Source organism: Solea senegalensis, linkage group LG17 (assembly GCF_019176455.1).
Source record: "Solea senegalensis isolate Sse05_10M linkage group LG17, IFAPA_SoseM_1, whole genome shotgun sequence".
NCBI classification, from domain to species: Eukaryota; Metazoa; Chordata; class Actinopteri; order Pleuronectiformes; family Soleidae; genus Solea; species Solea senegalensis.
In genome coordinates, this window is record NC_058037.1 from 3147600 (window position 1) to 3161329 (window position 13730).

Sequence of the window (13730 nt, forward strand, 5' to 3'; positions counted from 1 at the left end):
GATTAAAACTCAAGGTGAAGACGAACAAACATAAGCACTGACTTCCCTACCACTGCCCTTGCTCGATACTAATAAACTTAACTGAATCCTCGAGGGACCTATGACCTCACGTGCCAGCCTTCTGGGCGGAGAGCCTGTCGACTCTCATCCACCTCACTGGCATTAACACAGAGAGACAGGGGAGAAATCCCCGGCTCTGCACGACTCACAGAACTCTGGTGTCCGGCCACATTTAAATGACCCATATTTTATACATCTTATGATGAATCGGTGCGTCTGCCTGCACGTGTGTCTACGGGGAAGTAATTGTATCGAGTGTGTGAGTGTGTGAGTCATAGACTTTGTAAATGCCTCCAACCATAATAAACTGCGCTGTTTGTTGACAGTATTTATAGAAAACTATTACACAGCTGCCTGAGGGGCACAAATTTGCGCCAATGTCATCTTGGCATGTATCATAGCACAGAATGATGACAGTTTTTGATCACATTTGTGGTGACGGAAAGTAACGCAAAGGTGTCACGTCCCATTCTACACTCATTATAGAGACTGCAGCAGCTTATACTCAATTATTATATTGTACTGTTAATTCACCTCTGATTGGTGTAGTAATAAAGGCAGGTGCATGGGAAGGTTAGTCCAGATTTTAATCTAAAAATCACATTTCCCTCAGCTTAATTTAGAATTAACTCACCAAATTAACAACAGTGTGTTGATTATAACCATGGTAACAAAGGTCTTGCACACTGGTGCTGGTACAGTACATGTTCTATGCATACACAGTACCTGTTACTATGACGATCACTACATCGAACATGTCGTGGAGTTGAGTTAACTCAGGAGATGCTTCTCATGGTCATATCACAGGGTAGGCACAAACAACACACGGGTCATTTGGATAATAACTCATTAGTTGCTATTATATTTAGTCCCGTCAAGCGATTAAAATAAAATGGAGAGATTAATTAATTATGATCTGTAATTAATTGATCTAATAAATCTATTGTTTAATCTCACCTAAAAATGACTGAGATTGAGATTTCATCTAAATTCATTATTACATTATTGTGGCAGATCAAAAGATTGATATATAACAAAAAAAACATAACACGCTAAATATGACTGTAATTAATTAAGTGCAATTAACGCGATAATTTGACAGCCCTAATAATATTTTTGCACATCAGTCATGTTTTTAAAAAAGCACAAACATGTCAACCTAATGGTGGCCTATACAAGACTGCCTGAGGTTCCTCTAGGAAATATGACAAAGGCCTTGTGCCAATAGCTATTTGCTATTATCGGAGCAATGAATCTCTAGAACCACAACGCTAAAGACGCCAATTGCTAGTGTGTCAAATGTAACAATCTGCAAGTTTTGTCTTTGAAATCCCAGTGAATATAGATCAATTAAGGAATCTGAAGTTGTGATTGCGAAGCATAGTCCGAGAGTAACGAGGAATGTGTGAATCCTTGGAACTGTCTGTCACTACAAAACGGAACAACAATAGATCATTGGGGTCATGAAATCCTTGAAGGTTGATGAATTTGAAAAATTGGATATTTTGCTAAATGTCTCCCTTGTTTGGTAAGACGCCACCTACTGTTTCATGCCCTGCAATGCTTGATGCATGTAGACCAGGCCTACGCATCATAGTAACTAGCGGTATTGTGGACACTGTACATTGTCTCTCTCCAGCATAGACATGAGATTCCTTGCAGAACTACGAGCAGCAAGAGAAAGACTGGCTTGTCCAAGATCCCAAGGACAATCACTTGACCAAATGTAGATCGTGCTGCACATCAATACAAGTGGATGTCATGGGCAAAGTGGCTCTTACTAGTTAATCTGTCAGCATATTCGATTGTTGAATTTGAGGAAATTCATCCAAGAAAGTGCAGGAACCCACTGAACAAAAGCCAGTTATGCTGGCTCCATCATTCAGAAACTTGGGGGCTGTGTTTTAGTCTGGACAGGTAGAAATACAGATCTTTGAAAACAGTGCCATGGTTACCTACAGTCATTCACTGACTGGTTCTTATCTACTAGCAGCAGTGACTAAAAAAAATGCTTGTCAAACTTGCCTTCAGTTCCTGTTCCACCTCATCGTCAGGCAATTAAAAGAAGTCCCTGCAAATGTTACTTCTGACATTTGCTGTTTATTTGGTGAAGTAAAATTGCAAAGGGATAAAAACCCCTCTGGAGCGGTCTCCCCTTGGCACCGTGTTATTATGTCAAACATGATGTGAAGCAGAGGGCTGTGTGCGTCAGCATCTTTACAAATACCTTTCTGTTTATCACGCACTGTAAACCCACAGCCAGGCAACAACACCCCCAAGCTCTGGTCCTCCACAAACAATCCCAGGCTGAATTGGGAGCAGGCTACCCCGGCCCACCCTGGTACTGCACAGCACAGTATATTCTAACATGTGGCTCCCCGCTGGGCTTGGATAGGGAGCTCGGCATTATTAGCGGTGTGGATGTTTAACAAGAGAGGATGGTGGGCAGGTAGAATGTTGTTTTCCTTCATGTTTTCCTCTGCGATCTGCATCTCACCTTGAAAATATATGTTGTAAATAATATGGCTGTGAGCACATGAGACGCACCTCGTCTCTATTAGATGTGCTCTTCCAGGGTGTTTTACCATGTGTACGATCATGCATTCTACACTATTTAAGAACACTTAACCCTAAGTAAAAGGTTTGTAGTGAATTGTATATATGTGTGAGATGATTTAATACTTTAAACAATGTAGCTCATCTTCCAATGGCTCATGACATCACATGAAGATTGGGTGTAGGTTAATTGGAGAATCTAAATGGTTTCAACACAAGCATTCAGTGGAATCCCTGTGTTAAACACAGTTAATGACATGTCCGACACACATTACAATAATTTAGCATTATAGTAAGGTCAATTCAAAAGGTTGCAATAAATTCCATTTGTTTCAAGTTCAAGTCAGTGAGTAATCATTTGAAATAATCCAGCATAATGAGGTATGGAGGCACAGTCTACGAGAAAATATGGCTGCTAATGCTGGGCGGTACAACTGCATACCTTCTTGGTACACCAAGACATGTTTTCTGCTAAGGTGATAAAGTAATTGCCCAACAACCGTCCCAACAACAAACACGGCTCTTCTTTTTGGTCCAAATTTGTCTGCGTCATCCTGTCCTACCATTTCAGTTTTGGAACATGTGCGGTAAACCTGTCCATTTTTGCCTCTCGACACCTGCTAGTTATTGTAGATGAAGCCCGTAGCATGCGCTTGGGTAGTGTAGCGGTGAAAAGGGTCCCCTCTCATTGCTGCGAATGCTAGGAACCAGGTCAGTGCTACACGTTGATTCCTAGAATTATAGTATTACAGCGTTACAATATTAATTATGAATGGTATTAAGAGGATCATTTTGTTTTAGGTTAAATCTGATAAGCCATGAACAATGGTAAGTGGTAGATGGTGGAAGACCTGTTCTACATCCTGAGCCGCAGCCCAAACCCATGGATCTGTTACTCTCTTAATGGATTTCCTCGACCATTTAGCCTTTCAAATTCCTTCCTCATTCAGCCATTTGTTTATTGAAGCCTTTTAACAGACGGAAATATGTTGCATGGCTTAGGTTTGCTTCTGAGGAACATGTGTTTTGTGTATCTTTGCAATCTTGATGAGATTAATAAATAAGAATGGGGCACACAGTCCTGGACAAGGTCTCCCTGGAGCACTTTGTGGTCCCACACATGGTTGTACGAAGTCAGGCAGATGCTGTTGTTGTTTGAGCTGAGAACAACATTTTAGGGCAAAGGTGGCCAAAAAAGTTAGGTCAGGTTATTGAACCCTCAAGCTAACCTTTATGCAACATTGTTGTGATTCCTGTTCATTTAATTTGACTGTGGCGCTCTTGTTACAGATAAACAAATAAGTCTTTCAGATCCTGTGCAATAAAAATCTGGCTTGTGGCCCCATTTGGTCCTGCTGTGAAGTAGTAGCAGTTTTCATTACTTCCTGGACTTCTTTGGAAGTTCCAAGCGTATGTGTGTGATCTGTGCTTTTGACATTTCCCTTTTTTTCCCCGCTTTATTGCCCCTAGTAAAGGGGCATTACAACCTTCAAAGGGAGCCAGCCATGCACCTTGGAAGGATTAAGACGCTGTTTTGTTTTATGTTCCGGGGATTAAATAGGCTGTTTGGATTGCATGTGCATATGTATATCTCCATGTAAATGCATACACATGGGCAGCGAACACTCACACACTCACACATCTACTTTTATCTCGTTACTTTTGTAGTAGATATCTGTACTGGCAGCCGAAAAGAGGAAGTTATTTGTGGCCGTGGCCAACATGAGCGTCTTTAACTTCTTTGGTATCTATGGTTTTAGTCCTGTTTTAGTTCAACAGTAATACTGTCAAAATCATTTATGAACATATGTGCATCACTGATAACATGAGAATATCCAGATATCCTGTAGGATCTAATCTGCAGGAGCAGGCTGGGAGGCAGTTTTCCCACTAACAATGCAATTACTTTAATTATTTGCACTGTTTTAAGTTACAGCCATTTGTGGGAAATAAAAGTTGATTTGAGACTTGTTTTAATCACAGCAGAGCAACATAAAAGAAACATTGATTGATTTTATTTTTGTTTTTTGGGTAAAAATTAAAATACTGAGGTATATAACTGATATAACTTGTAAAGTTGAGCAAGCAGTTTCTGATTTACACGTCCAGGAAACACAGTCACTACAACTTAAGTGCTTTAATGCAAACTATTGGGGAGTTTTCAAGCACCTAAAATGCTGCTGGCTCAGTTTCAGTTTAATAAATTTAGTGGTGGTAGTCCGATGCTACAGTCGCCTGCATTCACTACTTTTCCTTTAGTGCTTCAGCTGATCCTACAGTTTCACTGTCAATTTCACCTCACTGTCAACAGCAGAGTAACTGGTTCCTGTTTACAACAGCATCTAGGGTATAATCATAAGCACTAAAAACAAATTCTCCATGCGATTTCGCAGAATCTGTCAGCGAGGGACATGACACATTCTCACATCTCATGTAGCCTGTCAGACTGAAAAAGCAAATATCAACTAATTATACAGAAGTGTTGTCTTTTTGCCCGTGGAGAGACAAGAGTGAGAACTTTGTTTTACCAGCTTATGTGAGCAAATCAAACCAGGACAGACGTTACACTTAAAACTAACACTAAAATGGTCCATAAAGCTGGGGGGGACGTGTAAGTTCATCACTTCAAGAGAGCCCCTGTGGTTCTTCCTCAATTAAAGAATATTGATTAGCGCAAGGCTACAAATCTACAGATAGCAGCATTTAGGGCTTCAGATTAAACAATCATTCTGACTACAAGTCATTGATTATTGAACAAATTGATGAGGTGATTGGATGATGTTAAAAATCTATACGAGTTAAAAACATATACAGCCTAAAAGAGCACCAGCCTGTTTGAAGTGACTACCATGTTGTCCTGCAGAGGGCAGCATGGCTTGGCCTATTTACATGCCTTTTTTGTTCAATTCCCTGAATGTGATATCATTTACCATTCTGGGCACGAGATACAATTTTCTCAATTATTTTTTTTTTCAATGAAAAATTTAATCAAGGACAAATTATAATGACTGATCTTTTTCCCTTCTATTATTAAGAAGTCAAAGGCATTTGCAAAAAAAACGTAATGAAACTTGGTCTTTGTAAGGCATCCTTTGTGTCAACAAAACACTGTGAATCTCTCTCGCTCTCACTCTTCACTTGATTCTCACTAGATACTATCTGTTTGGTGCCCGATTGACCCACTAATGTGCTTTGCCAACCAAGCAACAACCCTGATGCAGCTGAAACCAGATCATTCCAGTTCTATGCTGCCAGTCTCAGGGAGCAGACAGAAAGGGAGAGAGAGAGAGAGAGAGAGAGTAGCGGGTAGTGGTTATCAAAGCACATACACTTACACTCACACACACACAAACACAGTTTCAAAGTGGAGAGTCTGACAGGAGGTGTCCCCGGAGTTTGTGCCTCCTTCTCTCTTTCACTGTGAAATTGAGAACTCAGCTGTGGGTAAAAAAAAAAAAAAGTTCTCTCCTTGTTGAGAGCCGCAGTGTTAACACACTCAGACAGAGAAGTTGTAGTAGTGGTAAACACTAAACAGAGCTCACAACATTAAAAAATAAATAGACTTAGAAGGAGATTAGACAATAAAAGAAATGGAGGGGATGATAAAGAAAGAGTATGAGAAGATGGAGGTAAACAAGAGAGTAGAGGGAAGGGAGGAGACGGTGAGATGAAACTGGAGAAGTGAGAGCAACCCGAGTGTGTGTTGGGTGTGGATAGTGACAGCAGGGTGGGTTTACAACAGGGTCATGCCCTTGATTGTATATAACAACTGCCCTCCACACCATGTGCAGAATTGATTGGATCAGATACCCAACAGTGCTGTGATCAGATGGACAGATGGTTCTACTAACGCATGCATAAGAAAGACTGTTTAACACTGTAGTCTACATTACACCATACATAAGAAATGGACATGGTCTTCTGGTTGCAAAACAAAGTCCTGTTTTGAAGCCTCAAGATGCGCAACTTTCAAAATTCACAGACAACACCTGCAAGCTGTTGTAATCTGTTGTCAATGTTCCTCTAAATGGGAACGTTCATCCATTTTCTACTGCTTTATCCTCCACCTTAGGTTTCAGGGGAGGAACTGGAGCCAATCCCAGCTCACATAGGGCAAAAGGCGGGGTATGCCCTGTACAGGTCGCCAGTCCACCACACAGGGATGATCACACCAGTGTCCAATTAATCTAATCCCCAATCTGCATGTTTTTGGACTGTGGGAGTAAGTAAATTCTTCATTCACTTTTAATTAGAACCATTCTTTAAGAAATCAAAGGGAAAGCAGACTCACCTTGTCCATTGGAATAGTAGATCCACCTCTCTTTGATCTGTGCAGGAGGTGCAGATGGTTTCTTCTGAATGGCCTTCTCCATGATGCTGCAAGGATCCTGCACTGGGCCCTTCTTCAGCACCCTAGAGCTCCGCTTCACACTACACACCACAATTACAATCAAAACCAGCAAGAGCAGCAGCACAATCATCCAGGGCAGGTGCTCATTAATGTCAAAGTGATTCTGACTGCTCGGCCTCGGGGACCCTCTGCGAGTGGGCCGGTAGTACGTGGACACACCACCTCCGCCACCTCCACTCCCCTGCTCGGCAACCTTGCTGACACTTGTCCCAACCCTTACTACCTCTGAACTAACCAGACCGTCCATTCCCTGCCTGTTGGGCCCTGGAACGGCGTCAGAGTTGGGTTGCCCCCGTTGTTGCGCACTATCCATTGGTAGCCTGTGAGCTGGGGACAGTTGAGTCCTTGGGGGATCATGGATGGGTGGGATGGGAGTGTCGGGAAGGCTAAGGTGTAGCCCGTCCGCATGGTGGTTTTCCCCAACCTGGCTGTCCCTCAGTTGAATCGCCGCTGACTGGCTGTAGATGCCTGAGACAAAAAGAAACAGGCGGATCGATTAGAAACAAAGATAGAACCAACAGCATGTACAAGGATGAGAGTGAATAAGGAAACAAGATAGTACACACAATGGAGGAGAGAGACACACAGAGAGGGAATTAAATTCACTCAGTCAAGAGATCTGCTTAACCCTTGCAATGAAAATACAAGGCACCAGGGAAGGGAATAGAATTTAATCCATGTGCGCAATATGACACACAAACAGGAATAACCTCCCCCTTCTGCTCTCCGTCATCTGCCGGGTGGGCAGTTTTCTACCCACTGGAAACAGTCATACGCTGGATTTGGGCCATCATGATCTGACACAATTCTGCACACACTGGTACAAAGAATGTGGTCACATTTGGCCCAGATCACCTCCTGTCATCTACTATGCTGCATGTATACCGCACACAGCACTATCCACGTGTCACATAATCTGCCAAAACACATGTTAAAGCCGTGTATGGACATTAAAAGATATCACTGTCATTGTTGTCATTCACAGGAGATCAAGAGGTTTGATTGATAGTTGATACAAGCGCCACAATGTTATAGGTGTTTAGAAAATGACAATTATTGATGCTCTTATTTTGGATTTTCTTGGTTTTGAAAACAAAAATGCATCTGCTGACTAAACCAGCAAGCAGAGCAGATGTGGGTATGTGATGTCTGCCATTGTAGGGTGCAAACTGTCTGACAAAAGCAGCTGCAATAACGATAACAGCCCTGTCCAAGAGCTGAATTTAGACTAAATGTATAAATGTGATTAGATTGGCACGTGCCTGTGCTGGAATATTTGTATCAGATGACTTGATTGATTGATTCTTGCTAATCTTCTGAGGTTAACCGTGGCAACTGGTATTAGCACAGGTATGACATTGCTAATTCAGCAGTGCTGCATGTTCTGGGGGATTTTCCACTGGATGTGCGTTAATACCCGCTAATCCTTTTATCAGCAGACAGGAGCACAATATCTAATCATCAAATTAAAATCTCTATCTAAACATCTTTGAACGTCATGAGGTAAGAATGAGAGAGCAAAAGATGGTAGAAATTTCAGTTTTACCAATTCGGCTGTACATGGACACCAAATACCTGGGGCCCCAAAGAATGCGTTAACTTGAAATCAAATACCAATAACAGCTTGTTTGTGAATAGCTTTCTGTCTTAATTATTAATACATAAACACTTGCAGTCTTGTGTACATAAACCCAATAACAATCACTACATTTCCGTACATGCGGTTGTAGCTCGTCTACGCCGTTTATTTTGACGACTGTATTTGTCCCTGTGCAAAAGCACTGGTAAGTGGTGAATCAGTTTATTGAATGAAGTGTGTCCACCTTGTTTAGGCTATACGTGGCAATATGCCCACTTTCAGCTTTCTAGTATAGTAACTGATCGCTAACATTAGCATGTCGAGCACCATTCCAAGTCCTCCTTCCATCAATGCACTTTAAAATGATGAATTCTTTGAGTTAGCACAGCATAAATAAATAAATGCATCAACCAATGTAGAAGAAAGAGTGTTTACATCCTTCTTGGTATGCAAAGGCCATTGTAGTTACATGACTTGACTGGGAAATGGGAGGGAGGCGCAAAGTCCTCCAATGTTTTGCGATCTGCAGTCTCACCGTGTTACTAATTCGCACTTTTTCCATTTTGGCATAAATTGAATATAAATAATGACACTGCAAATTCTTCAGGACATTTGGGGTGACATATCGTGACCATCTGGCTTATTAGTGTGTATTATTGTGCTTCCAAGAGACGGACTATCCCCTTGAAATACAATGAAGCCTCTCAGGCGACTTAAATATGATGATATTACCCATATATCAATGGATATTTCAATGTATATTTATGTATGAAACTTAAATTGTGGGCGTTCAAATCAGTAACTCTCAATAAATGAGCTGCCAACAGTTTTATTGGGAATACGAGGCCACATTTCATGAGCTACTGCATCTTTTGTGCGATACACAACCTAGCACAACTTTTTCTCTGCTCCCTTTCCTCCCCACTAGTTACAGCCAGGTGAAAAATAACACGTTTAAGTATGTAACACCCCCATTCACCCACTTTCCCTCCTGCACAGACATGGTTAAACTGACTGTCTGGGAAGCCATCGATCGCCCACCAGCACAAACAGCAGTGACAGTATTATAGGTGTCAGAGAGGGGAGGGAGGGCCCACTGGATGGTTGATTCTGAGAAATGAGCGGCAGAATGACTGACACAGAGTGGTGATAAGGGAGGGAGAGGGTCAGAGAGCAGGGGATATTTGTCACTTTCACTGAACTACACGCTGGAAAAGAAGGAAGAAGAGGTGGAAAAGGAGTCACAGAGAAAATTACCCATAACTCCTCCTGACTAACAGCATTCCTCAGATAGGGAGCTACAACCACTTCGTTTCCATGCCAACGAACGCCCCTCACTTTGTGTATTCCCACAGGGAAATTGTGTGTCATTGATGTAATGTTACAGCAACCTTGGCCACAAAATGTAAGGACATCCACTTCCTACACACGACGTGGCTCAAACATTTTTGTGAGCCCTATATTTTTTTCATGCAGCAAATGCTGTCGCCAAATTTGAGATTGACAAGGGAAGTAGATTCATGCTTTGGCTAAAGCATTTTAGTTTAATTGAATCCATTTTTGATCAAGTCCAATCCAAGTATTAGGATTAATGAGCCTATGAAAGTCCAGACTGTTTAAATGAAAGCATTCATTATGCTCGGAATAAATGTCATTACGACTCTCAGTGAAAACATGTCTTCCAACTGGGACACCAGGAAAAACAATATATATATGATAATGATAATGTTTGCCACAATAGACGGCCTTTTCCAAAAGGAAACTGAAGTTTATGTCACTTTGTTAACCGGTCTCTCTCCTGCACCAAAGGTAATATAAAAAAATTGCTGTTTTTAGCTCACATGGACCCAGGAGCTGCTGGTCTACTGCTGCCTTGTTTGGTCAGTTTGTGGCACTTATGTAAATCTAAATGAAGGATTTCAAACACCAAAGTCTCCAAACAAATAGTTTTGACTTAGTGATGGAGGGAAGAGAGGATCAACAACTCCTGTAAGCTGTGATGTAAAATCGATGATTTCCTCCATGGATTTTGGTGTGGAGGAGGGAGCGGTTGACAAAGGCCGTCTAATGCTGAGAAAACACAGTCAACAAAGTCTTAAAATATACATTAAGCTTCTAAACACTAGAAGCAAATGGGGGCAAGAAAGGAGCCTACTCTCACCTTTATGAGCAGGTCCATTCAGAGACAATAGTGGAGAAGATGAATAGGTTTGGGCTTCCTGGACAATCGCTTTCTGAGCAGGTCCCAACTTAATGTTTGGAGATGTAGATGAAGATGCAGAGGAGGATGGCGGGGTTGTAGCGGACGATCCACAGACATTATCTGTCTCTCTAGTCCCTGGCGTGAGCAGCACTAGCCCCTGGGCTTGACAGTCCGTGTGGGTCCGGCACTTGACCGCAGTCGAGCTCACCCCTGAAAACGTCCCCTTGTTGCACGGCTTGCAGATCGCGTCCGCTGTCGCGCTGCCCCGTTTTTTTACCCTTGTCCCTGCGGGACACATTGAGTGAGGCTTACACTCCGTGCCGTCCACCAACAAGAAGCTGTTGGGCGGACAAGTGCAGACGCGGTCCTGGATGGCCGTGCAGCTGGCTTTCTCGATAAAGCCCAAGGGACACGGGGCCCGACAGTGATGGCATTGCTGGACACCATTCTCGCCCCGAGTAAAGGTGCCTTCGGGACACGGGCTGCACTCCCTCACAGCTGTGGACGAACAGTGGGAGGACACGTAGGTGCCCGCCGGGCACTTGTCGCAGATCAGCTGGAGGCCTGAGATGGGGTCAGTGTGCTGGTAGTGGCGGGGAGACAGAACAGTCTGGTCAGCCGGGCTCTTTGTGGTCACAACCCGGGCTGAGACGTCAACCACCACTGTGTATAAGAGCTGAGTGGAGAGGAGAGTGAAAGAGTGAGGACAAATGTCAGTACATAGCACCACAATGGAGGTCTGAGTAGCCATGTGGAGTGTTGGATGGAATTAATTATACAAGCTTTATGATTTTTCAGCATCTTTGCTCCATTGAATAAAGAAATCCTTGAAATTGAACCTATTTGGTTTGTAGACAAGACAAGAAAAGTCTTTTTTACTTTTTGGGAAACAGCATTCAACATTTATATAAATGACCAACAGATTAATCACTTATAAAAAAAACAATCTTTACTTGTTAAGTGAAAGACTTTTTTTCAGCACTGTTCAGCAGGGACCAACTTAGTGTTGTGTTATTTTATAAACTGGGCTATTTTATAAATGGTGTTTCCTTTGTTTCTCTTTAATTAAGTTCCTTTCTGAATTTGGCTTCTTCTGATAGATGGACTGGTTTTTTATTTTATTTGATGAGCTGCACAGCTCTTTAGATACACCCGATTCCATTTAATCTGTTGTTTCAACAATTTTACTGTGCAACATTTTCCCTGTCTTAGTCTTAGTATTTAGTTGAGTACAGAGGAGTATTTAGAGTATTTAAAAGTATATTTTATGATTTCCAAAGGCAAACTCTATGTAAAACATAGTGGAAGATGCACAGAAGCTGCACAGCAGATCAGCACTGATGTTGTTGGGCACTCTATATGCATCCAGTATGACACTGGTCTAAAATGTATTATTATTTGTATTATTATTTATTATTAGCATATACAACAAACCCCTTGTTCAAATGTGGAGTCACAAGGTCTGATTCTCAACACAACCGCTGCTGTAAAGTATGAACTAATGCAACCTGTGAGAGAATTCCACAGTCAGAAGCCAGAATTACCCCAACCATCACGTCTTTTACTCAATCCCCTTTTGACTCATCCTCTCCTTTGGTTAAATCCACTCACTTTACTTTTTTCCAGGCTTCCCCCTCACCTCTGCTGGGAAGTCAACAGCTCATTGTGTTTAGGGTAATAAGACACACACATCCAAGCTTAGTGAGTCACATCAGGGCAGTAAAGCCAGTAAAGAGTGGTGGAGGACAGTCTCCAATATGTTACTATGGCGATAATTTAAAACAGGGGAACTAGTGTGCAAACTGTTACTGATTAATCAATTTAGAATCAATTCAATTCATATATGGTATATGTCCACAGAATTAATTGTTTACCAGAAAAAAAATCTAATAAAAACTATATGAATTTAATGTTTATAATAAATGTGTTGCAGCCTCTTGTAAAAAGAAATGTAAAAGAGAAAAGTGCTTCCCAGGCTTGTCAGATACACATCTAAGAGGTTTTGTCAGGCATCAAGGCTGCAGGTCCAGTTTCCTGCATTCAACTCTGTTTACGTACAACAGGTTTGACAGTAAAATTAAACTCTGGAAACCTCCATGGCAAACTTTTCTCAGCAAAGTCACAGAAAAGAAAACAACAACAGCAACTATATTCTGATCCCAGATGTTTCAGGGACTGTTGATACATGGCAACGTTCAAAATCCCTATTCAAGTTCATACCAACATGTTTTCTGACAGAGGTGTGAGATAGGAGTGGTCATAAACTGGCCCCACATAGGAATAGTGTCTTTAAATGGGGCCATGTACACAAATGCCCCACGTCTTATTTAATGACATTGTTAAAGCTGTAGTATGTATATTTAAACACAAACAAATGACTGCAACATTCAAACTACCGTCAAACGAGTTCACAAAACTATGATTGAGTCAATCAGCAACATCGTGCTAGCAAAACGAGAGATGGCTGCACACAGGTGGGTGTCTTACTGAAAGAAACTCCCAAAAAAGATCAAAAAGTGAATTCTGCTTCTCAAAAACCATGGTCCTTCAGCAATTTGATGGGACAACTGGTTCTTGTCCCACCCCCCTGCACTGCCCCTGTATACACACTAACGCTACCTCACTCAAGTTTGATAGTATTGCTTGACATAGCCCATTTTCAGACGGATACAGCAAACAAATATTATCACATTGTTGCTGTTAATGACGACCAGACAGAAGCAGAATAGTAATCTAAAAAACACAAAACAGTTACACACTGCAGCTTTAAGTAAAAAAAAAAAAGTAGCCCATAGAAGTTGAATTCTTCTGTACTTGTTAAAATTGTTAAACTTAAGTCAGAAAAAGTTTCCAAAAGGGACTCATTTTTCCGTCTGTCTTCATTCCTTGCACTATGTTACTGATGCCCTCCAATGACTAGC

At 41.7% G+C, this 13730-nt stretch overlaps 1 protein-coding gene across 2 annotated transcripts in view; it reads right to left on the reverse strand.

Annotated features, from left to right (window-relative positions):
• Window positions 1-13730, reverse strand: part of tnfrsf21 (tumor necrosis factor receptor superfamily, member 21) — a 41453-nt gene that overhangs the window by 19499 nt on the left and 8224 nt on the right. For both annotated transcript variants that reach the window (XM_044049251.1, XM_044049249.1), the window contains exons 2-3: window positions 10768-11485; window positions 6908-7495 (exon numbers count right to left, since the gene is read on the reverse strand). In XM_044049251.1, the coding sequence (XP_043905186.1) occupies window positions 6908-7495; window positions 10768-11485 (1306 nt within the window). The remainder of the gene's footprint in view (window positions 1-6907; window positions 7496-10767; window positions 11486-13730) is intronic.